Source organism: Nomascus leucogenys, chromosome 9 (genome assembly GCF_006542625.1).
Source record: "Nomascus leucogenys isolate Asia chromosome 9, Asia_NLE_v1, whole genome shotgun sequence".
Lineage (NCBI taxonomy): Eukaryota > Metazoa > Chordata > Mammalia > Primates > Hylobatidae > Nomascus > Nomascus leucogenys.
The window spans coordinates 13,815,001-13,839,884 of record NC_044389.1 but is presented as its reverse complement, the minus strand read 5'-3'; the positions used below and the strand labels follow the sequence as shown (position 1 = coordinate 13,839,884).

Sequence of the window (24,884 nt, the reverse complement as noted above, 5' to 3'; positions counted from 1 at the left end):
GAGTGCAGTGGCACGATCTCAGCTCACTGCACCCTCCGCCTCCAGGGTTCAAGCGATTCTCCTGCCTCAGCCTCCCAAATAGCTGACTACAAGTGTGTGCTACCACGCCTGGCTAATTTTTTGTACTTTTAGTAGAGACAGGGTTTCACTGTGTTAGCCAGGATGGCCTCGATCTCCTGACCTCGTGATTTGCCTGCCTCAGCCTCCCAAAGTGCTGGGATTACAGGCATGAGCTACCGCGCCAAGCCAGCAATACATTTCTGTTGTTTAGAAGCCACACGGTTTACGGTAGTGTGAATTGTTACAGCTGCCTGAGTAGGCTATGAGGGTCCACTCTGTCTCACTTCCTAAACTGACTTTGGTTTCACCTTATTTGATGTCCTTGGGAGTGCTAGAAAAGTGCATATCGCAAGGGCAAAGATTTGCAGCCTGCCTTTCCCTGGTCTGCAGTCTTTCTCTGTTGCTACAAAGAGGCCCCAGAGGGCCAAGAAGTAGAGGGAAAGAAGGAATGAGTCAGTCATCCAAGAAGTCTTTATTTTCCCACTTGGTTACTGTTCTGGAGCTTGTACCCTCTGAGCTCTGAGATGCGGTTGGGAGGACAGTGCCAGGGAGGGCCTGTGGGGCTGTGCAGTTGCTTCTCTCTGGGCTGGCTCTGAACCCAGGGCAGGACCAGGCACTTGAGAGCCCCCCACCGAGCCTCATTGGCATGGACAGTCGTTCCTCTCACAGGGCTCAGGGGAGGTGGAGGTGTGGGCAAGTCCATCCCCAAGGCTGTAAGGAAGGAGCAGCTCCTCCATAAGGCCAAGCAGAAGCATTGGGGAAATCATCCTCAGTTTTAGCACTACATGTTCTTCAGGAGAGAAGTCCTGAGTGAGGAGGCCCAGCTGTTCTCCAGATCCAGCTCCTCTGGGGTTTCCACAGAGAACTGGTATCAAGGCAGCTGTCAGGGGCGGCGTGCCCCGTGATGCAGCACCTTCATCCCCATCTCAGAATGGGCAGCCAGTCTCAGATTCAAGGAGGACGAATCCTGAGGTGTGGCATTCAGTCCTGAGATAGACCTGAGGTCACCTGGAAATTGGGTTGATGCTGTGATGGATGAGGGGCGCTCATTCTCTCGGATAGACAGTGAGAAGTCCTGGTTCAGCTGAGCCTCCATGTCTGCATGGATGGTTATGATCCTGATCGTTTTTGGAAACAGCCAAGCTCTCTAGGTGTACTCAGCAAATGCAAGGTATAGAGGGTCATGGCGGGGTTGGTTATCTAAAATCAGACTGAGCACTTTGCCTCCTCTTCTCCCCTTGCCTCTTTCTTTTGTCTTCCTGCATACCCAGGGTATTATTTGAGCTATGGAAGCAAAACAGAGACTGCCCAGCCTCCCTAAGAGTAGTTGGTGGGAGTGGCCAGCAACCATGGAGGCTGGAGCAGTCCCTCTTTGCCTCTGAGTAGTCCCCACATGTTCCCTCTTCCAGAGACTTCAACTGCCAAGCCTGGTCACCTCTGTAGCCTACTCTTAGGACACATGGGTGGAGGCAAGGGTAACCAGAGTCCTTGTTCTTTCTTTTGATTGGGGTTGTCCAGCCCTTCCGATGTGTGGTCAGGGAGCAGAGTCACTGCTAGGATGTTGAGACTTGGAGATCAGGACCAGACTTTTCCCCATTCTTGCATCTGGCCTGTGCTTGGGCAGGACCTCGGGTGAAGGATGATCTTGGAATCACCCTTTTGTCAGTCCCAGGAAGGAGTGGCTGGAGTGGCTTCTAGAAACTTCTCTCATTGCTTTTCCCTCATGGCAGCTAAGCACTTAATGTTCATGTTATAGAAGAGGAAACTGAAGCTCACAAAGAGTGTCTCAGAGAAGACCAGGACACCTGGGCTTCTTTCTTTGTCTGTCATAAATGCTAGCTCCTGTCTTTAAGTTTAGAGAGACATTGGAGGTTCCCCTTACTGTCCATCTGGGGCCAACAGAGGAAGCAGAGGAGTGGCCAGTGTTGAAGACCTGGAATCTGGCCCCTTGTCCTTACTGATGCTGCTTCCTGTGACTGTAAGCACCACTAAGGAGGCACTCCTTCCCCACACCCACCCAAGGGGTACCCCCAGATCACTCGGCCCACTTTCCCCAGACCCACCTTCCCAGGCTTGAGGGAGGTGGGCACCTGGGCCGCTGGAGGGTAGCAGGGGTCAGGGGCTGGGTTCCTCAGGCAGCTGGCCTGCATACAGGGCCAAAGTGTGGTGCAGGAACTGGTACTGCTCTGCCGTCTGGATCATCCCCCCTCTGCAAGGAGAAACACACAGACCATGAGTGAAGGAGGGTCAGGGTGCTGGCTGAATGGCTCCGGTCAAACATCCTTGTGGTCCTACTGGGAAAGTCTTGACTTTCTCAAAGAACATGCCAACTCCTTTGCCTATATTCATCTTTTCTTTTTTTTTTTTTTTTTTTTTTTTTGTGAGACGGAGTCTCACTCTGATACCCAGGCTGGAGAGCAATGGTATGATCTCGGCTCACCGCAACCTCTGCCTCCCGGGTTCACGCCATTCTCCTGCCTCAATCTCCTGAGTAGCTAGGACTACAGGTGCCTGCCACCATGCCCAGCTAATTTTTGTATTTTTAGTAGAAACGGGGTTTCACCATGTTGCCCAGGGTGGTCTTGATCTCCTGACCTCAAGTGATTGGCCCGTCTTGGCCTCCCAAAGTGCTAGGATTACATGAGCCACCATGCCCCACCACCTATATTCATCTTTTCTACTTGCTACTCCTCCTTGCTGCCCCTCAGATCTGCTGTGAGAGAAGTCCTCTGCCCCTTACACGTCCTGAGGGGTGATGCCCCATGTTGACACTTGGTCTTCCTTGATTCACTGAGCTCCTGGGACAAAACCAGATCTCTGAAGCCTTGGGTCGGGCCAGGAATACTCCTGAGCCTCAAGTTTCCTTCTTTCTAATAATCTTAAAAGTAAAAATAATGATTCCATACATTTGTATAGTAGTTTCCATTTCCAAAACACTTTCATATAAGTTAACTCATTTCTTACAACAGTTTTCTGGGGGAAGGAGCCATTATCTCTGTCTAGATAAAGAAGAAGTGGGCCGGGCACGGTGGCTCACGCCTGTAATCCCAGCACTTTGGGAGGCCGAGGCGGGTAGATCACGAGGTCAGGAGATCGAGACCATCCTGGCTAACGCGGTGAAACCCTGTCTCTACTAAAAATACAAAAAATTAGCCGGGCATGGTAGCGGGCACCTGTAGTCCCAGCTACTTGGGAGGCTGAGGCAGGAGAATGGCGTGAACCCGGGAGACGGAGCTTGCAGTGAGCTGAGACTGCGCCACTGCACTCCAGCCTGGGCGACAGAGTGAGACTCCGTCTCAAAAAAAAAAAAAAAAGAAGAAGGCGGGGCTGGGCACAGTGGCTTAAGCTTGTAATCCCAGCACTTTTCGAAGCCAAGTGGGCATTATTGAGCCCAGGAGTTCAAGACTAGTCTGGGCAACATAGTGAGACCCCCATCTCTATTATTAAAAAAAGAAGAAAGAAAGAAAAAAAAGAAATGGGGGCTCAAAGAAATCTAGTGACATCTCAGTGAGACAGATGTCAGAATCTGAACACCGGCTCTGCCTCCACCCAGTGAGTTTCTTTGCACTACTTGTTGCTGCCTCATATCATGTTTAAGTCTAGGCCTCCAAGCCAACATTCCAGATAGATATTCTTTTTTTTTTTTTTTTTTTGAGACGGAGTCTTGCTCTGTCGCCCAGGCTGGAGTGCAGTGGCACAATCTCGGCTCACTGCAAGCTCTGCCTCCCAGGTTCACGCCATTCTCCTGCCTCAGCCTCTCCGAGTAGCTGGGACTACAGGTGCCCGCCACCACGCCCGGCTAATTTTTTTGTATTTTTAGTAGAGACGGGGTTTCACCGTGGTCTCGATCTCCTGACCTCGTGATCCACCCGCCTCGGCCTCCCAAAGTGCTGGGATTACAAGCGTGAGCCACCGCACCCAGCCAGATATTCTTTTTTTTTTTTTTGAGTCAGAGTCTCGCTCTGTCACCTAGGCTGGAGTGCAATGGCACAATCTCGGCTCACTGCAACCTCCACCTCCTGGGTTCAAGCAATTGTCCTGCCTCAGTCTTCTGAGTAGCTGGGATTACAGGGGCCCACACCAGGCCTGGCTAATTTTTGTATTTTTAGTAGAGACAGGGTTTCACCATGTTGGCCAGGCTGGTCTCGAACTCCTGGGCTCAGGTGATCCACCCGCCTCAGCCTCCCAAAGTGTTGGGATTACAGGTATGAGCCACTGCGCCTGGCCATCCAGATAGATATATTTTCCTGGTTGTTAGTTGCAAAATAAACAGCTCTAAGCAGAAAGGGTTTCTTCCTTTCTCTCAGGAGTGCTTGATGGTGATGGGCCTAGCAGAGCTCTGGGGCCCAGAGGCACTGATGCCACCCGTTAACATTATTGGCCTTGTTTACACCCACAGACCCACCTGTCTAGCCGCAGTTGGCACACAATACCCAGAATGTCCACTTCCCCTCGGGCCTTCAGCTGTTGACAGCCAATTCGCGTGGCGATGAAGCAGCCTGTCCGGCCAATCCCTGCACTGGAGATAACCAGGGAGGGGACAGGGAGGTCATGGGAGACCAGGGAATATGAGAGCCAGGCCCCAAACTATGGAGAAAGAAATGGGACCTGCAGGTGCTATATTTTGGGGATAGGACTCTCGAGACGGGGGCAGGTAGCAGTACTCTGCATTCCTGTCCCCTTGGGGACCCTGCTGGAGACAGGTTTTAACTGGCATGGGAGGACTTTACATTTCTTACCAGCTTCACTGTAAGCCTGTGGCAGGCCACCTTTTGGTCCCTGTGGACATTTTGACGATCTCCATTCTGCTGAGAGTCTACAGCGGTTTCCAACGGACAGTTTCCCACTTGTGGGTGTGCTGACCCTCGAGCCCTCCTTATCTAACCTTGACTTCCTCTCAGCTCAGACTCATCTTCCACGCAGCCCATGCCCGGCCCCTCTGTTTCCCACCTTGGCGCCCTCCCACAGTCTTCTCTCCGCCCTGTTCTGCCTGCTCCATCATGCCCTCTCTTTATTTCAAAACCACCTAGGCCTCCCCTTCCTCTTGCGTGAGCCCCTAATGACCTCCCTGCACAAGTCCCAGTGCTACCTGTGGGTGGGCTGGGAGGCCCTTGTGTCATGCCTTTTGCCTCTGTGCTCTGTTTTATTTAGGATATGCACTCCCCAATGGTCTCTTTCTTTAGTCTTGTCCCCTACGACACCCCCTCACTCTAGCCCAATCCATTTTTCACTCTATAGCCAAAGTGTTCTTTTAAAATGGCAAATCCAAGTGTCTTAGCCAGTCCTACAAGTCCCCTCATCATCTGACCTTCACTGGCCTTCCAAACCCATCTCTCATCATTACCCCACACATAACCTCTGGGCCTAACCTGTAACCCTGTTCTCAGCAGTGTATCCATTTTCACATTTCTTCTCTGGGCCTTAGCATATGCTCTTCCACCTGCCTGGAACGTGTTCCCTTCCCTCTCTTCACTTGGCTAATTCACCTTTCAGGTCTTAGCTTGGCTTAGATGGCCTTTCTCTTGGAAAACATTCTCTGGTCAAAGTCTGGCTTAGGAAACTTGGTTCTATGGTCCCCATAATATCCCCATCACAGCTCTCATCACATTGTGTGGTATTTAATTTTTTTTGAGACAGAGTTTTGCTCTTGTTACCCAACCTGGAATGCAATGGTGCAACCTCGGCTCACCACAACCTCCACCTCCCGGGTTCAAGCAATTCTACTGCCTCAGCCTCCCGAGTAACTGGGATTACAGGCATGCTCCACCATGTGTGGCTAATTTTGTATTTTTAGTAGAGACAGGGTTTCTCCATGTTGATCAGGCTGGTCTTGAACTCCCGACCTCAGGTGATCCTCCTACCTCAGCCTCCCAAAGTGCTGAGATTATAAGTATGAGCCACTGCACCCAGCTGAATCTGCCTTCTTTCTCACCAGCCTATAAACCTGTCTGGGAAGAAACCAAACTGCTTGGTTCATAGCTGTCTCCTTAGCATCTAACACTGTGCCTGACAATAATAGGTTTTCCTTTTTTGAGATGGAGTCTCGCTCTGTCGCCCAGGCTGGAGTGCAGTGGTGTGATCTCGGCTCACTGCAACCTCTGCCTCCAGGGTTCGAGCAATTCTCTTGCCTCAGCCTTCCAAGTAGCTGGGATTACAAGTGTGTGCTGCCACACCTGGCTAATTTTTGTATTTTTTAGTAGAGACAGGTTTTCACCATGTTGGCCAGGCTCGTCTCAAACTCCTGACCTCAAGTGATCTGCCCATCTCAGCCTCCCAAAGTGCTGGGATTATAGGTGTGAACCACCGCGCCCGGCCAATAATAGGATTTTCAATACATATTTGTTGAATGAGTAAATGAGTTCCCCAACAGCTGGAATCCTGTTTATGTCCTCCTGCAGCTGACTGGGACCTTCCTGATATTCTGTCCCCTCTGTGGATGGGGCCTGTGTGTCCAGCCCAGATGTCTGGGTTCTGCGTGAAGGAGGTGAAAAGAACAGAGCCCTTGCTGAATGGCCTTGCGAGTCATGTCTGAGTAAGGACTAGGCTTGTCTGATGCTTTTCTGCTCAGACCCTTCCCCAGGAGAGACCCAGGGGGCAGGGGAGGGGAGCGCAGTCCACAAGCTGCAGTGAAGGGAGGGCCACGCACCTGCAGTGGACTATGATAGGCCCGGGGCGGGCGGCTGTCTCCGGGCTCTCCTCCACCTCTGCCACTAGGCGCAGCAGGGGCCCAGCTGATTCTGGTGTCTGGTGGTCAGGCCAGGCAGAGAAGAGGATGTGCTTTACTGACCGGCACTCTTCCTGGTACTGGGTTGGAGACAAGGCATGAGAACCAAGGTCAGGGTGGAGGGCACTGTCTACCTTCTTCTCTGGTGCCTGAGGAGGGCAAGGGCTGGAATTACCCTGTGGGGGGGTCATCTACTCAAAGCAAGCTAGGTTGCTATTTTCATGCTCATCGTTCTCCACCGCTTCCCCCTTCAAAATCCGGGGAAGGAGCATTGTCTTGGGAGAGGGGAGAGACCCAAATTCAAGTCCTAACTCTGCTTCCCGTAAGCACATGATTTTGGGCAAGTCCCTTGGTCTCATTTTCTTCACCTAGAAAATGGGAACAGTGATATCTTACTGGTTTACTTGCCAGGATATTTAGAGGAGAATGAGTTGATAGAGGAATGCTTTCAAAAATATAAAACACCATAAAATAATAGAAGGCATTTTAAAAGCCCTTGTGTACATGTTATTCCACATCTCTTTTTTTTGTTTTATTTTGTTTGTTTTTTTTGAGACAGACAGTCTTACTCCATCACCTAGGCTGGTGTGCAGTGGCACAATCTCGGCTCACTGCAACCACTGCCTCCTGGGTTCAAGTGATTCTCCTGTTTTAGCCTTCCAAGTAGCTGTAATTTTTAGTAGAGACAAGGTTTCACCATGTTGGCCAGACTGGTCTGGAACTCCTGACCTCAAGTGATCCGCCTGCCTCAGCCTCCAAAGTGCTGGGATTACAGGCGTGAGCCGCCACACCTGGCCTTCCACATCTCCTTTAACCTCCTCTCCTTCCCTTGGCCCGGCTCCTGGATCCTGCCTGTCCTCGCCTGACCATTTACACAGATGGGTAGATACTTCCTGGCAGTACTATTTGGCTTGTTGGCTCTGCCCTATTAGACTAGAGGTTTAGGACAGTGCTCAAGTTTCTCTTTCTTCTATAGATGTGGGTTTAAGGTGGTTTAGATGAGCAAACCCTTGGCTCCTAGTGAAGAGCCAGCCTGAGTTCCAGAGATGCTGTGGGCAGTCCAACTTCCCGTTGGGCCTGGCTCCGGGGGGTGGTACCTGGATGGTGAGCTGCCGCACAGTGTATTCTGGGCACTCTTTCATGTCCTGGATGCGGATCTGGAAGGGTCCATAGGTTTCCTCTTCTGTGGGCCAGTAGTGGACACATTTCTAGGAGGGAGGGAGCTGGGAGTCAGAAGAGGGTCAGCTGGAGCAGGTGACAGGGCAGCAGAGAGGGGCTGGTATCTCCTCCCCATCCTCCACCCCTACTGGATGGGAGGTCAGCGACAGGAAGCCCGGCTCTTCTGAGCTTGATACCTGCAAGCAGAGTGCTCACTCTATCCCATATTTTGGCCATAGACAGCCTCCCAGGGCTACATCTCAGGGAACTTTCTGAGAGGTATGAGCTGGGGCTGGCTCCCAGGGAAACCTCTGGTCCTGAGCTGCCCTGTGTGTGGGGTGGGGATGGGGCAGGTATAGCACTTTCTGGGTTCATCGTGAACTGTGGCTCTGCCTCCTACCTCCTTGCCCTCTCGGAGCTGAGTGAGCATGACAATGAGGGATACTTCCTCTTGCCATACCATCTCCCAGAAGTCCGACACAGTGTTGGGCATGGGGCCCTGGGTGGCAATGTAGACTTTCTCCTTCCCGTCATAGCCCTGGAAGGTGGAAGCAGAGGGGAAAGGTGGGGAGCAGTGAGAGCAGAGCTCTGGGGAGATCCTGGATGCCTCACATGCTGGGATCAGCCTGAAGCTGTGAACCACACGTGTAGACACACACATGCACAAACACGCACACTCAGAAGCCACATGATGGAAAGGATATGGGTTCTGGAATGAGGATCAGATCCCTGTTCTGCTGTTTCCTGGCTGTACCATTATAAGCCAGTTACCTAGCCTCCGTAAGCCTCAGTTGTATCATCTGTAGATTGGGCATAATAATAATATCTATCTTGTAGGAATGTAGAGTGGATTAAATTCAGTAGATATATTGAGAGTCTAGCAGATAGCAAGTGCTCTATAAATGTTTATTCCCTTCCTCCCCTGCTGCTTTCTTCTAGCACAAAATACCTAAACAGTGTTTAATATTTGTTCAGTGACAGTTTCACATTTACATGTTACTTTTCTTTTCTTTTTTTTTTTTTTTGAGACGGAGTCTTGCTCTGTGCCCCAGGGTGGAGTGCAGTGGCGCGATCTCGGCTCACTGCAAGCTCCGCCTCCCGGGTTCACGCCATTCTCCTGCCTCAGCCTCCCGAGTAGCTGGGACTACAGGCGCCCACCAACACACCCGGCTAATTTTTTGTATTTTTAGTAGAGACGGGGTTTCACTGTGTTAGCCAGGATGGTCTCAATCTCCTGACCTCGTGATCCGCCCGCCTCGGCCTCCCAAAGTGCTGGGATTACAGGCTTGAGCCACCGCGCCCGGCCTACATGTTACTTTTCTATAAAAGTAGTAGCAAAATGTAGCACACTCTCCCTAACCTGATTTTCTCACCTTCAGGATCCTCAGCTTCCTGCTCCTCAAGATGATGGTGAAATCCAGACCGCAGTTGATCTGGTATTGGCCGGCAAATGTAAGATCACGTTTCCCCATGGCTTCCCTAGCTAAGAGCTTTTCGCCTCCCTGCGCCCCTGACTGATGTCTTACCCATATTGAGTCACTAGAGAGCGCTGCTTTTACATCTCCTCAGGTACCACAGCAGGGAGAAGCTGGCGTGGAACACCTACCCTGCCTGGAGCTTCCTATAGCTTGACATCAATTAACCATCTTCACATAAGAGGGGCTATCTGAGGGGCAGTTAAGGTAAGTTGGCGGGAAGGCCCCATTAGTGCTGGCATCACTTATGCAGTTCTCAGGAGCTGTGAGCTCTTAAGCAGCTGGAGATTGGGTTCAACAATGCTAACTTCCTGCTAAGTTTAGAGGGAGGCATGGGAGGGCTGATAGTGGAGGTTAGGGAGACTCGATGGTCTCTCCAGATATTTTTCAACATCTGTTCTGTTTTTTAGGTTGGTGTCTTGGGGCATGTTCAGTACCAGCCCAGCTTGGTAGGGCTATGACAGCAGTGAGCTGGAGGAGGGAGGGCAGGAAATGCAGGCATCTGATCCACCAGCCACGGCTGGAAGATATTCTCAGACATCCGAGAATTCCCCCATTCCCCGCCCACCACTGCAGCCAGGCCACTCACTCGGATGTAGTTGGCATTGATGTAATCTCCGTCCTCCTGGCTCTGTGCCCGGCCTAGACAGACACGGCTCTGGGGATCTAGGAAATAAAAATCAGCAGAGGTCAGAGGTCAGAAGGTGACCAACTAACACAGACTCCAGCAGGGTCAGAAAGAGGAGAATTCCTGTGCTCATCACAGTCAAAGCACCTTGTGTATAGCAGGTGGCCTTATACCCACTGAAGTTGTTGTTTTTGTTGTTGTTTTTAGAGATGGGGTCTCATTCTGTTGCCTAGGCTGGAGTGCAGTGGTGTGATCACAGCTCACTGTAACCTCTAACTCCTGGGCTCAAGTGATACTTTTGTCTCAGCCTTCCACATAGCTGGGACTATAGGTACATGCCACCACACCTGGCTTGCTTGCTTGCTTTATTTATTTATTTATTTATTTATTTATTTATTTATGTTTTTTGTAGATACAGGGTTTCACTTTGTTGCCCAAGCTGGTCTTGAATTTCTGGCTTCAAGCAATTCTCCCACCTCAACCTCCCAAACTGCTGAGATTACATATGTGAGCCATCATGTCTGGCCCCTATTGAAGTATTTTATACGCAGACAGTAGGAAGCTATATAATGTTTTTGAGCAGGAGAGTGACATGATCAAAACAATAGTTTGGGAAGATTAACTGAGTAGTGCTGTATAGGATGGACTAGAGAAGAAAGGGAATGGAACAGCAGAGACCAAATGGGAAGATACAATATTAGATATAATATTCTAATAGATATAGTATTCTATCCTTGAGATCAATACAGGTTTAGAATAAGATTTATGCCAATAGGAATGGAAAAAGAGATGTAGAGAAAGAAGAATTTGTTTTCTAATGGTGAATATGGGATTCAGATGAGCAGCTTGCCAGATATCACACAGCTGTGAAGTGGGACTAGGACTCAGATTCCACTCAGCCATGAGGCATTTGGCCTCTGCCTCTAAGGGGGAACGATTTCTCTAAATGAAACCCAAACATGGATGAAGAAGCTGGCTTGTGAGGAGAGGAGAAGAGACTCTCTCTCTGCTCATGCCAGCCTGGTCATGGACAGAAGGTACCCTGGGGACCAGTGGAATCTCAGGCAAAGGAATTTTTCCCTTTTCTGGTGGAGGCAGGGCTGATTAGAATTAGGCCAAGAACAAGGGCTACTCCTCCCCCTGGCCTGGAATAGCGCTAATAGCCCCTTGATCCGCCCATGCAGGCAGAGGACACTCCAGGAGGGTTAGCAGGAGACAGGGCCCATGTGCTCACTGAGCTAAAACCTCAAGCTGGGAGTAGCTTCCCTGTAGGGAGAGCAGGGGAGGGAGGGAGAGGCTCCAGGGCCTCATGTCTGCCTCTGAAAAATAGAAGGTGCTTGTCCTGGGTCTGTCAGCTTGCAGGGTCACCCCCTTCTAGCACAGTGTCCTCCATCCCCCCGCCACTGCTCTCTTGCTGGCCGTTGCCCTGTCTCCATCTGACTTTCTCATAGCCATCTCTCTGGGAGCACTCCTGGTGGTGCTTCCTCCACTGCAAGCCTTGGCTGGGCATTTCCCGTGCGAGAGGAAGACAAGGAACAGGGCTTGGTGCAAGTAGCTAAGTTGAATATCTTAGGTAAGATATTCAACTTCTCTGTGCCTTAGTTTCCTCACTTGTAAAATGGTCATCATAATATCACAGTACTAACTTCATGGGATTGTTGTGAGAAATGAGTGAATATAAAGGATTGAGGCCAGACACGGTGGCTCAGGCCTGTAATCCTAGCACTTTGGGAGGCCGAGGTGGGCGGACCACCTGAGGTCGGGAGTTCAAGACCAGCCTGACCAACATGGAGAAACCCCACCTCTACTAAAAATACAAAATTAGCTGGGCATGGAGGCACATGCCTGTAATCCCAGCTACTCGGGAGGCTGAGGCAGGAGAATCACTTGAATCCGGGAGACGGAGGTTGCAGTGAGCCCAGATCGCGCCATTGCACTCTAGCCTGGGTAACAAGAGCGAAAACTCTGTCTTTAAAAAAAAAAAAAAAAAAGGATTGAGAACAGGGCGTGGCCCAGGGTACGTATCTGCAAACATTATTATTGCTGCTGTTGTGATTCTTGCTCCTTCTTTCCCCTTTCTCTGCTGAGAGAAGATGTGCCAAGCAAAGTTGTCCTTCCCTGGCTGAAACTGTGTACTTTGTCCTCTGAAGTTCTCTAGCCCCAGGGACTGTACCCAACTCCCTTCACCCCAGCTGCAGTTCTTACTTGGCAAGATGGTCTTGTATCGGTCCTTGGAGGCGTGGCCAGGGATGTCCAGGTCTTCGGGGCTGACAAAGTTTGAAGGGATCTTCTGGCAGGGGGAGGAAATGGGTGAGCAGCTGACTCCTAGCCTCCTTTTCTCTCCTTCTACCTTTTTCTAGAACAGCTGGACTCTGGCCATTCCTTCTTGACATTAGTATGTAGGCTTAGACGGGGTGGGGGCAGAAGGGGAAGCCTGGGGGCAGCCCCTCCCTCAGCCCTGAAGTTCTCTTTCCTAAGGGGCCCAAAGAGGAGACTTGCCCAGGGTGCCTGTGAGGGAATGGTTCCAGCTGGCTGCCTCTGATACAGAGGGCAGAGCGATTCGGAGGGAACTCCAATTTCTTACCAAGAATTCTTCTTCCAGTTGCTTGGGGCTGGGTGGCTGATGCTGAAGGGCCCAGCGGGTAAGGGGGTGTCCAGCAGTGCGCAGAAAGTGTAGGGTGACCTCCCGGGGTGTGTTCACGGAGCAGATGGGTTCTACGGCCCCCAGGGACCGAACGTCCAGCATCAGAGCCACATTGGAGCCCCGCCTGCAGGCATAGCCCACCACTGCCTAGTGAGCACCCAATCATATTTGCTTTTCTTTTCTTTTTATCTTTTCTTTTAGAGATAGGGTCTCTCTCTGTTGCCCAGGCTGGAGTGTGATGGCACTATTATGGCTCACAGCAGCCTCAAACTCCTAGGCTGAAGCGATCCTCCCACCTCAGCCTCCAGAGTAACTGGGACCACAGGCACATGCTACCACACCTGGCTAATTTAAATTTTTTTTTTTTTTTGGAGAGACAGGGTCTTGCTCTGTTGCTCAGGCTGGTTTTGAACTCCTGGGCTCAAGTGATCCTTCTGCCTTGGCTTCCCAAAGTGCTGGGATTATAGGCATGAGCCACTGTGCCTGACTATATTTGCTGTTCTTACAAGTATTACTGTTATGTGGCACCTCTGAGGGGGCCGCTCTTTATCTTTCCTTTAACCTGGAGGCCCAGTAAATTTAGGGTTTGGGCTCCTACTGTATGCCCTCTTTTTTTTTTTTTTTTTTTGAGAGAAGAGGTCTCACTATATTGCCTAGGCTGGTCTCTAATTCCTGGACTCAAGAGATCCTCTCACCTCAGCCTCCCAAAGTGCTGGGATTTTGGGCATGAGCTACCATGCCCGGCTCAGCTCTCTCCCTTTGTCAGCCAGAACAGGGCAGCCTTGAACTCAACTGCTCCTTCCAGCTGCCTGCCTCTTCCCATTCCCAACCAGGCCTTGTGGCTCTGACATGCATCCAGCACCAAGGCTGCTGGCCTTGCCTGGAATTTAGGGAGCAGGCTCATGGTTGATATGAAACTCTGTGCTCCAGACATGCAAAAGGCATGCAAATGAGCACTACTGGTTTCCTTTCCAAATTGGAGTCAACAACTGAGGGCCCTCTGGACCCTGCTGTCAGAGCTGGAGGGGCAGATGGAGGGAAGGGAGGAGTGGAATGGGGGCTCAGGGCTGGGAAGACCCCTCCCCCAGGGAAGATCTCACCTTTCCTGCAGCCGCACATGCTTCTTGGCTGGCGTTTTGGCAGGCGGAGGCTGGGTCATGGCTGCCCCCAAAGACAAGGTCAGCGGCTGTGCTCTGGAGCGCCCCCCATGGGCTTGGACCATGCTGGGGTGGGGTGCTGGGCCCAGGGGAGGCTCACTCAGCCATGAGGTCTGCCTGAAAGACAAGGCCCTCTGCTGCTGTTCTCTGGCCTGCTTGATTGGCCAGAAGGAGACTCCCACGCCAGGCCGGCTTTGCACTCTGTTTTCACTGGGGCGTCTTCTGTTCCCCAAGAGGTGGCCTCATTTTCACTAAGGGAAGGACAGGATCTATTTGGTGGGACCCAGGGCAGAAGGCAGTCTGGGGGTAGAGTAGCGGCAAGATAAAGGGTAGAGATTGTGGATGAAGATACGAAAGAATCCAGAAGGAGGAAAAGAGAGAGGGGAGCGAGGCCACACACCAGAGTACACAGGGCTCTGAGCGGGTCCAAGTGGGAGAAGGCAAGGGAGGAAACAGAAAACATGTGTTCTCTAGGATGGAAGGGAGAAAGCGTGCAGAAGCCATCTCTGAGCTAACCAGTGGGCATTCTCCTGAACAGGGAATGGAGGCCTCCAGCAGTGTTGGAGCTGGTTGGGCAGCCAGGCAGGCGGGCTCCTGGACCCCAGCAGGGTCCTCTCCTAACTGCTGCTGTTCCACTCCCAAGTCCATTTCTGGCTTCTGGGGTCTCTGTCCAGGGAGGTAGGCTGGAGGTGTTTCCTTCCTCCTCCTGCCCATCCCCCCGTCTCCCGCCTCTGTAACCGTCACAGGAAATGGCCTCACCAAGCCCTTGAGCGACAGCGCATGGTGAGGCGACAGCTGGGGGCAAGACAGGGGGCATGGAGGTGGTGGGACCATCTCCTCTTGGGGGCAGTCCCTATCTCCCAGAGCCAGGGTCACAGTGGGCGAGGTGGCAGGGGTGTTGAGTCACCAAGGCGGCAGGGACGGACGTGAGGGGACAGAGTGGGCCCGGCACAGGTGTGAGTGGTAGAGCGAGGGTCTCTGGCAGCAGAAAGGGTCCCTTCAGACTCTGCTTTCCTTGCAGCTCCCTGTGGCTTCCCTGCTTACCCCCGTCTTGGGGACATCAGGTCTGTGAGTACCCATTCCCCAGCCAGGCACTGTGGCACCCCACTCGCCCTCCCGCACTCCCTCCTGGAGATGCCCTCTTATATCCCCGGAGTTCGCACCCCCCAGGGCCACAGGACTCCCAGTCCCCCCTTCAGATACTTACTGAAGCAGCTGTGGCCCCCAGGCTGCCTCTTGCCAGCTGTCTGTCTGTCTGTCGGTCTGTCTTTGAGGGCTGAGAAGGCTCCAGGAAGCCAGCTTCCTCCCTCCGCCCCTCCTTGCTGCCACCCACGCACACCCCAGCTGCATTCTGCCCTCCTGTGACTGCTGCCGCTGCCACCAGGGGTCGGGTGCCTCCCGCCTGTGCCCTTCTGGGGCCCAAGGCCCTGTTCCCTGGGAATGGGTGAGAGGCCAGGCCTTCTTGACCATCTTGCTTTCCCCAGCTTCCAGACCCTCTCCCCTCTTCTGTGTTTCTCCTCTGGGTCTTTGTCACATCGAGCCGCTGCCTACTTGCTGGGCACAGCTCGCCTGACCCCCAGCTCTGTGCTGTCCCACAAAGAACCCAAGGCTCTCCTGCTCAACCTGACCTTGGCCGGAGGCTTATTTCTCCTTCTCTGCTTCTGCCCCATAGCCCTCTCCCTCAAAGCCCTTGCTGCTTCAAGCCTTGGGAATTCATGGCCAAGCACAGACCACATCTTTCCAGAGCAGATGTGGCACAGACTCGGGGTGGGGAAAAAGAGGAGTCAAGAATCCATGCTTCACAATGTGAAGGAATGGGCCAGGGCCAGGCCAAAAAGGTCATCTCCATGCCTGTGCCACGGCCCAGCTCTCCACAGCCCACGGCCTGAGTGTAGGCCAGCCCAGCAGGAAGCAGATAGCAGAGTCCACTTGTGGGAGGGAGTCTGAGGGGCTTCCCCTGGGCCCCCAGCCCCCTGCAGGACTCCTCCCAGAACCCTGACATCTACTTAGAAGACTTACAGACCGTGGACAGTCTCTGGCCCTCACACCAGGGGACTCCCATGTCCTCTTCGCTGCTGGGGTGCCTGGATGCCTGGGACCTGAAGGGTGGCCCCCAGGTCCAAGACTCCTCTGCCCACTGCCCCTGCCTGACCTTGGCAGGCTCCTTGTGGGCCAGCAGCCCAGCCGGTTCATGCTCGCTGCATGCCTCCTTTTACCTTGTAACATTTCAAACGCCCTTCCCTTCCCGGCCCCCAACACGCGCAATCCACGTCCTCTTTCTTCCTCCCACTTTCCTGATTCAGCTGTCAAGCGGTGACAGCAAAAAAGAAATGAGGTACCCTAGGCACAGGGGGTAGGCACGCCGGAGGGGGTGGTCGGGAGGGGGCTGGCCTTCTGCTGGCCCCTTGGGGAGGAAGGTTGAGATGAAGAACAAGAACGGCCCTCAGAGGCTCAGAAGGCCTCCCAGCACCCGCCCTTGCTCTTGGCAGTGGGGACGGGGCCTGGCTCTTTTTTGAGCCCCACCATGGCCAGCTGATCCTGGCGCCTCCTTCCCTGCAGCCTGCGTTCCTCTCCGGAGTGGGTGGGTTTCCCTGAGGAGGAGGCCAATTAGGGCTGGGAAAGGGGTTGGTTCCCGTGCTCAGGACAGACTCGGGGGAAGCAGGAACCTGGGAATCCCTAACATGCTTGCGGGCAGCGACCTGGAGACTGGCGTCTGCCTCACCCCCCACACCAGTCAGTCTTTCCACTGGTGGGTAGTGGGGGCCCTGGGGACACAGGAGGGGGCAGGTGGGGGTTGGAAAGAGGGCCCGGCTCTGAGCCTATGCTGATTGTTATCAAGAACAGGAAGCTAGGACACCACAGGGGTGGGAGGAGGAAGCGGCAAAGCCCTCCCCACACAGGTCGGCCTGGTCCCCCCAAGTTTCCAGGGTCTGAGCCCTGTTGGCTGTGAGCCCACCCCTTTCCCCCACAGACCGAGGCCTAGCAGTGGCTGGACAGCTGGAAGCTGAGCTTCACAGCAAGGAAGCTGGGAGCCAGGAGATGGGGAAGATAGTTGGGGTTGGGGTGGGGGTAGTGGCTGAGCATTAGGCAAGACCTCTCAAGGATCCCCTGTTCCCTCTGGGTGGGTGTGGGGTAGAGGGGACAGTCACTCCTTGGCTCCTGCCCACTCCTTCTTCCCCTGTGCTTAGGGATGCCTGGACATCCATGGAGGCGTGTGGCCAGAGCTCATGAGGGCTGAGGATGCCAACTGCAACCTCAGATGGCACAAGACATGTGTCATCGCCCTGCACCACCCCCTCCCCAGCCTGGCCTGGTGACTTGGGATGCCCCTCTCTGCCCTCTCTGGAGTGGACTCTGTCCCATCCAGGCTGTTGAAAGGCTCCTTGGCGTGACTCCCTCTCCCCTCCAGAACCTTCCCACCCCTGGGGCCAAAAGGTCCCAGCAGCTCTCAAACTTCCATCACTCGAATTGATTTCTGTTCCTGGGTTGAGATTTGGGTTCTAGCCACCCTCGACTCCAGAGAAAGTATAGTAATAGTTGGAAATCAGAAAGATCTGTGCGTAATGAGTCTAAACGTAGCTTATTAACTGTGTGACCTTGGGCAAATTGCTGAGTCTGTCTCCTCAGCTTCCTCCCTCTACTGGGGGATGATCATAGCACCTCCCTTGTCAGCCCATGGCAGGCTTTGCTCACGGAGGAGAGGTTGGGAGTCAGCAGCCAGAGGACCGAGGAGCTGGGAGGAGCTAGCTGGGGAAGTGGGCCTGGGAGCAGCAAGGGTGAGGAGGTCATGTCTGCCGGGTCTCACCTCTCTCCAGCCTCCCTCTTCCTCCTCACTGCTGACTTTCTCCCCGAACCGGGGCTGCCAGGGCACTTCCAGCCGAGCACTGAGGAAGTTCAGGAAGGAGTCACTCCCAGGGGTCTCCCAGCATCCCGGGTGGGACAGAGTCCACTCCAGGGAGGACAAAGAGGGGTGTCCCAAGCCACGAGGCCAGGCTGGGGAGGGACTGGTGCAGGGCATGACGCATCTTGAGAGTCAGCCTTGTCCCATCTGAGGCTGTGGTGGGTGCCCTCAGCCCTCCCAAGCTCTGGCCACACACGTCCTGACTCTCTTGTCTTCCCCTCTAGTGATTCCCAGTTCCAGGGCTGTGAGCCACAGCTCCCTGCCCCAAGTGTCAGAAGCGCCCCCCACTCCCCAGCCCAGGTCTGGGGAAAGGCGGCCATTACATCTGGAATTCCCAGAAGTCTTTGCTCCCTGCCATCCCCTAGGGAGTAGAGAGCTCCTTGCTGGGGAGCAGTTGGCCCCCAGAGGCAAAGGCTGCAACCTTCTAACAATCCAAGGGGAGGATCCTGGGGAAAGAGTCATCTGCTTGGGGCCAGGACTGCTGGGTCCTGCACGCTCCACCTGCTCTGCCCCCTTCCTAGCTGCCCTCCTCGGCTCCTCTCTGGAGAAGCACTAGGATCTTGGGTGGCTGCTCCTCCATCCTTCCCACCCCCAAAATCCTAGGCCAGCCTGAGCTGGCTTGTTCTGCCCCAACTTTACAGGCCCTGGCTTGTTCCTGTTTGTGTGGGGGAGACAGAAACACCGAGAACTGGATCTGGGAAGCCTCATCCCAGAGGAAGCAGGGAGACAGCAGGGGAGACACGGTGAGTGGGGCAGGGAAGTGCTGTTAGGGGCATGGGATGAGTCCAGGCTGACCAGAGTGAACAACTGCACCCCGTCTCAAAGCTTCACCCCTGTGCCGGGCCAGCTAGGACCTCCTGCTACCTTTTGGATGAAGGGGAACATCCCATACCCTTTACCCCTGGCTGAGAGGACCAGTAATCCAGCCCTGCTCGGCACTGGAATGCCAGAGCCAGCCTGCCAGGAGGTCCAGGAAAGTGCCTGGTTCTTTGCCTGATGCTGGAACTCAGGACCCTGGCAGGAAGGTTTTAGGGTAGAAGAGTCCCTCCCTCTCTCCCAAGCCCAGAGCCAGCCAAATGGACATCTATTCTACAATGTGGCCTTTTCTTCCCAGGGGCTCCCGTCTCCCTCCTGCTCTGTTGTCCCTGGACACCCACTCATACATCCATCCAGACAGGTGTCTACACCCTCATGGCCCACGTTTGCACAAATACACATGCACAGTATCAATCCACACATGACCAGCCCCTCCCCTGCTCTCCCATGGCCTGGTCAGGGGGACCTAGGCCTTCCCCCACTCCCTGGCCACCTTCCCCGTAGTAGAGGCAGCAGGGGGAGTGGGCGGCTTGGCTGTCCTGAGCCACCCTGCCCCTCTGCTGCCGGGTGATTATCTTCCTCCAGTGTGGGGACTGCCCAAGGCCTGGCTTCAGGCTGTGGGAGAGCAGGGAGGGGCCGGAAGAGCACTGCCTGGGACAGCTGTAGGCCAGGCCAGTTCACATTTGGAAGCCATCACTCCCGGACCTGCCCCTTGCTCTCTCCTCTGCCTCCTGGCTGGCTCTCTCCAGAAGGAATCAGTAAGGTGCCCTGAGACCTCAGGGTAGCGGGGCGGGGGGGAACCCCAGGGGTTCTCTAGGGAGAGGATGTGGGTTTGTCTGTGGGGGTGGTTGCTGGGGAGGAGATACAGCCCTTGTGGTACCTTTTTTTTTTTTGCTGAATGGAGATGTTTGGGCTGGGGAGGCAGCTGCTTATTTATTTTATTTTATTTTTTTGAGACAGAGTCTCATTCTGTCACCAGGCTGGAGTGCAGTGGTGCCATCTCGGCTCACTGCAACCTCCAACTCCCTGGTTCTAGTGATTCTCCTGCCTCAGCCTCCTGAGTAGCTGGGATTACAGGCACGTGCCACCACGCCCCACTAATTTTTTGTATTTTTATTAGAGACGAGGTTTCACCATTTTGGCCAGGATGGTCTTGATCTCCTGACCTCGTGATCCGCCCACCTCAGCCTCCCAAAGTGCTGGGATTACAGGCATGAGCCACCACGCCCAGCTTATTTATCAGAACCTCTAGGGGCCCTGTCTCCCAGTCCCCTAGGCTGCGCTGGGGCTGGCAGCTGTGCATCTTAGGGCCAGGTGCCTCCTCAAAGCTCCGTCCAAAGGACTAGCTATGGAGTCTGTGCTGGGCTCCGCAGGCCTCTTTTTTGTGGGGACTCTTGAGCAGGTTCTGACACACTCTGCCTTTACCTAGACCTGTGTCCTGTGTGTCTCTTCTCCTTAGATTCTGAATTAGGGCGCCTCCACCCTGCTTCTCCCCTTTTTGGTTGCTGATCAAGGCTACCAGAAAGAACAGAGTGAGATGTCCCCAGGTGAGGTGGGATGAGGGTGGGATGAGAAGGTATGATGTTTCCGCCACCTCTTGGCCAGACTGGGACCTCTTCCCTTTCACATCAGTTTCCCTGGTTGCAACCTTCCCCCGCCCCCCGCCCCCGCCTTTCAAAAGAGCACATATGCGCAGGCGCACACACAGCCTGGAAAATCTCCTGAGTCTGCAGTGCTGAGTTTCCAGGCCCCCATCCAGGGGCCGGGTGGGCGGCTCTGAGGTTTGGGGCTGGGTGGAGCGGGGGAGGGGCAAGCAGCCCCTGGCTGTGGCCTGAGCAGGGAGCTGAGCTGAGCTGGACTCGGAGGCAGGCTTGTCCTCCCTGCTGGGGCAGGCCCAGGAGAATCCAGCTACCACAGAGGCTGTGTTGGTATTCAGACTTCTATACCTGTGTGTTTTCCACACAGCCCCTCTCCCCACTTCCTGAGTTTGTTCTGAGTCCTGGGCTTCACTCCCAGGGCCCAAAGCCTTTTCTTCCGTTCTCCCTCCTCGTCCTCAGCTGTCTGTGGGTGGGAGCACCTGGGTGAGCAGCTCGGGGTGACTCGCGGGCTCTAGTCAGGAGTAAAGCAAAGCCCCAAGTTCATTATCTTTGAGGCCAGGCCTCAGGCAGGCTTGCCTGGGTTCCAGCAGTGCCCAAAGCCAGGCGGGGGTTGGGATGGGGCAGGGGAACCAGGATGGACGCTGCTGATCTGGGGAGAGGAAGTGGGGGAAGGCAAGCAAAAGTCCCAGGTACTTGAATTTCTCCTCAGAGGATTCCCAGCTGAGAGGACCCTAATCTGGGAGGTTTGGAGCAGGGTCCGCCATCTCTGTTCTATGAAGTCCGAAGTCCCAGGTTCAAGCCTAGCTTTTCTGTTCACACACTTGGGCTCTTCTCTCTGGTTATCAGCTTCCTCATCTGGCAGTGATGAGGTGGGACCAGAGGAGGCCCAAGGGCCAGCTGGGCTCTAGATCTACAATTGCTGTGACTCAGGAGCCAAAGGATGTGCTTCTGTCCACGAGAGCATGGTACCACATGGATATACAAAAGGAGACACACACTCAGCTGGCCATCCACCTAGGACACAGGAACACACATCCACATGGTGTCACCAAGACCACACGCACCCCCACAGGAACACTATCTATCTCGCACTCGGTGATGGAGTCAGCAGACACTGTGCCCCTCCTCCAGAGCCAAGGAGTGGGACAGCCAGCTGCAAATGTGTCCATTTGCAGAGCCACCTCTCCTCTTGGTCTTCCCCAAGAGCACAGGACACTTTTCTCCCTGGAGAGCTGAGGGCCGGGAGTGGGCTACAGGTAGGGGAGGCATTAAGGAAGGAGATCACTACTACTCCTGCTGCCCTCCCTCCTCCCCCCACCTTGCCTAGTTCACAAGACAGGAGGAAAGAGAGAAAGCAAAAAGTTGGAAAGAAACTTACCAAAAAGTTGGTAAGATAAATAGCCAGACAACCTTAGCACCACCACCTGGCCCTAGGAGTTAAAAAAGTCATAATAATATCAACCCCTGACCTAAACTACTTGTGTTATCTGTAAATTCCAGACGTTGTATGAAAAAGCATTGCAAAACTTTCTGTTCTATTAGCTGATGCATGTAGCCCCTAGTCACGTTCCCCACGCTTGCTCAATTTATCACGACTCTTTCTCGTGGACCCCTTAGAGTTGTAAGCCTTTAAAAAGGCCAAGAATTTCTTTTTCAGGGAGCTTGGCTCTTAAGATCTTTTTTTTTTTTTTTTTTTTTTTTTTGAGACGGAGTCTTGCTCTGTCGCCCAGGCTGGAGTGCAGTGGCACGATCTCGGCTGACTGCAAGCTCTGCCTCCCGGGTTCACGCCATTCTCCTGCCTCAGCCTCTCCGACTAGCTGGGACTACAGGCACCCACCACTATGCCCGGCTAATTTTTTGTATTTTTAGTAGAGACGGGGTTTCACTGTGATCTCGATCTCCTGACCTCGTGATCCGCCCGCCTCGGCCTCCCAAAGTGCTGGGATTACAAGCGTGAGCCACCGCGCCCGGCCGGCTCTTAAGATCTTAAGACGCAAGTCGGCTGACACTCCCGGCTGAATAAACCTCTTCCTTTTTTTTTTTTTTTTTTTGAGGCGGAGTCTCACTCTGTCGTCCAGGATGGAGTGCGGTGGCACGATCTCGGCTCACTGCAAGCTCCACCTCCCGGGTTCATGCCATTCTCCTGCCTCAGCCTCCCTAGTAGCTGGGATTACAGGTGCCTGCCACCATGCCTGGCTAATTTTTGTATTTTTAGTAGAGACGGGGTTTCACCATGATAGCCAGGATGGTCTCGATCTCCTGACCTCGTGACCTGCCCGCCTCAGGCTCCGAAAGTGCTGGGATTACAGGTGTGAGCCACCATGCCTGGCCTCTTCCTTCTTTAATCTGGTGTCTGAGGAGTTTTGTCTGCGGCTCATCCTGCTACAGCATCAGGAACAGGTGGGCTTGTCTGCAGCCTGAGAGTCACAATCCCCTTCCACCTTCTGGGCCTGGAGCCAGTCTCCGCCTCTCTCCCTTCAAGAGCCTTGCCAAGGCTGGAGAGATGGGGGGTCAGGCTCTGGGGCTAAGAGGCAGCCCCTTGCTTTTGCTGCCTGCTGCCTGCTTGTGCTTGAAACTCTGCCCTTCCCACCCATGCCTGCCCTCCTTGCCTGCCAGCCAGCAAGGCAAGGGGGGCCAGGGGACTGGCTCCTCCCCTTGCTGCCTCCTAAATTTACTCTGCAGCTATCAGGATGAGGCCCCCAATCCTGTTCGCTGCCCTGCTCTGGCTCCGGGGTTTTCTGGCAGAGGTAAGGTGGGCATGGAGGGGCAGGCCAGTGGGTGGGGTCCCCGCTCTCCAGGGCACATCCAGGCCTCCCAACTCTCCTCGGGGCCCCACAGCTGGTCTGCATTAGGCGAGGAGAGGCCACTCCCTATCCACCAGGGCCAGCATGTGGCGCAGCGAGCGAGAACAGATTGCTCCAGCCTGCCTGGAGAACAGATGCGTCGTGGGCATGCCTCTGGGAGATGCCCCTTGGCCATGCGTGGGGCTCTCAGACACGGCAATAGAGCCTTCTTTTGGATCCTGGCCCTGCCCCACCACCCAAAGTGCTGGGATTACAGGCATGAGCCACTGCGCCCGGCCTCTTCCTTCTTTAATCTGGTGTCTGAGGAGTTTTGTCTGCGGCTTGTCCTGCTACAGCATCAGGAAGAGGTGGGCTTGTCTGCAGCTTGAGAGTCACAATCCCCTTCCACCTTCCACCAGTAGCCTTCCCAGAGGCCTCTGTCCATTTCCCCCACTCTCTGCCTCCTCTCTTCCTGCAGGAGGAAGCATGCCCCTCCCTGGAAGGGAGTCCAGGCAGGGAGAGTGCAGGTAGGTGTCTTCAGCGGGGGAGGGAGTTCTGGGGGTGAAGAGTCGGTGGTGTGGGGCCAATTTTTCCACACCAGACCCTGCCTCTACCCTGCCTTTTTCCTTTTTTTGGCCTTCCATTCTTCTTTAAGGCGGAAAGGCTGTTAGTGGGTTCTGAAAGCACCTCCTTTTCCCCAGGCCCACCCCTAAACGTGAACATCACCAGCCAGGCGAGACCAACTAGCCTCTTTCTGAGCTGGGCAACCCCGGAGCCAGGCGGGTTCACCCATGCCCTCCGCCTCACACGTCTGAGCCCCCTCAGCTCTCCTGAAGGGCAGCAGCTCCAGGCCCACACCAATGCATCCAGCTTTAAGTTCCAAGATCTGGTGCCAGGGAGTCGCTACCAGCTGGAAGTGACTGTCCTGCGACCCTGTGGGCAGAATGTCACCATCACTCTCACTGCTCGCACTGTATGAGGCCTGCAGGCTGAAGGGGCAGAGGTGGCTGCCCTAGAGTGCTGGCAGGGAGCGCAACTTCTCTGCAGATCATGTCTAGTACAGTGACCCATTTAGGAGCACTACAGGCAGAGGGGTGATGCCCCTGTGGCACTGACCTTGGTGTCTCTCTCTCTTCCGCTGATGCAGCCCCGTCAACTGTCCATGGACTGCAGCTCCACAGCCCCGGGAGCCCATCCAGCCTGGAGGCCTCATGGGGTGAGGCCCCCAGGGAGCAGGATGGCTACCGCCTTCTCCTCTACCACCTAGAATCCCAGACATTGGCACATAATGTCTCCATGCCCCCGGCCACCCTGTCCTACAATTTTGGCAACCTCTTGCCAGGTATTGAGTATCATTTGGAAGTTAACACCTGGGCTGGCAACTTCCAAGCAAAACCCAGCCTCCATCAGTGGACAGGTAAGTTGGGCACTTGGGCAAGGCCCCGGGTGGCAGCCAATCTGGGAGTGGTGGGAATGGTGGAAAGTCCAGAGCCTCATAGACAGCCATGTTCCAACGTGCCTGGGCTTCTGTGCTCCCTACTGCCAGGGTCCCTGCCAGCATCCTGCTCCAGGGGCCTTTCTTGAGCCTGACTTTGTTCTCTCCATCCTTCCTCCAGCCCCTGTGTCTCCAGACCTGGTACTGCATACCCTGGACACCAGTGCGTTGCAGGCCTCCTGGAACGGCTCCAAGGGGGCTGCCTGGCTCCACTTGGTGCTCACAGACCTCCTAGGTGGCACCAATCTGACTGCAGTAGTCAGACGGGGAGTCTCCCATCACACCTTCCTTCACCTGTCTCAGGGCACCCCCTATGAGCTGACGCTCAGTGCTGCTGCCAGGCCCCATTGGGCAGTGGGGCCCAATGCCACAGAATGGACCTGTGAGTGCCTGGGGGTAAAGGAGACACAGCCGAGACTTCCCATCTCTTCTCTGTGGGTCAAGT

General features: G+C 54.3%; 2 protein-coding genes across 4 annotated transcripts in view; one reads left to right on the top strand and one right to left on the bottom strand.

Moving 5' to 3' along the window:
- Nucleotides 1–513: 513 nt before the first annotated feature.
- PTPN7 (protein tyrosine phosphatase non-receptor type 7) lies at nt 514–16,054 on the bottom strand. Of its 3 annotated transcripts, none has more exons than XM_003264559.2 (10): nt 15,866–16,054; nt 13,790–13,959; nt 12,630–12,813; nt 12,251–12,335; nt 10,007–10,083; nt 8,343–8,480; nt 7,882–7,992; nt 6,707–6,864; nt 4,466–4,579; nt 514–2,269 (listed from the first exon to the last, which is right to left on the bottom strand). In XM_003264559.2, exons 1-10 carry the CDS (start codon nt 16,037–16,039, stop codon nt 2,176–2,178), a joined length of 1,305 nt encoding a protein of 434 aa, XP_003264607.1. In that variant the 5' UTR covers nt 16,040–16,054; the 3' UTR covers nt 514–2,175. The 3 variants fall into 3 exon arrangements, with proteins under 3 accessions (XP_003264607.1, XP_003264606.2, XP_030674504.1); XM_003264558.3 differs by lacking the exon at nt 15,866–16,054 and adding an exon at nt 15,054–15,316 and having other exon boundaries at nt 13,790–13,963; XM_030818644.1 differs by lacking the exon at nt 15,866–16,054 and adding an exon at nt 15,054–15,117 and having other exon boundaries at nt 12,630–12,760; nt 13,790–13,963.
- Nucleotides 16,055–22,851: 6,797 nt separating this feature from the next.
- Nucleotides 22,852–24,884, top strand: part of LOC100585929 (receptor-type tyrosine-protein phosphatase V-like) — a 24,251-nt gene continuing 22,218 nt past the window's right edge. The window contains 5 exon segments of the mRNA XM_030819398.1: nt 22,852–22,908; nt 23,423–23,471; nt 23,646–23,924; nt 24,092–24,361; nt 24,561–24,821. Of these exon segments, the coding sequence (XP_030675258.1) occupies nt 22,852–22,908; nt 23,423–23,471; nt 23,646–23,924; nt 24,092–24,361; nt 24,561–24,821 (916 nt within the window).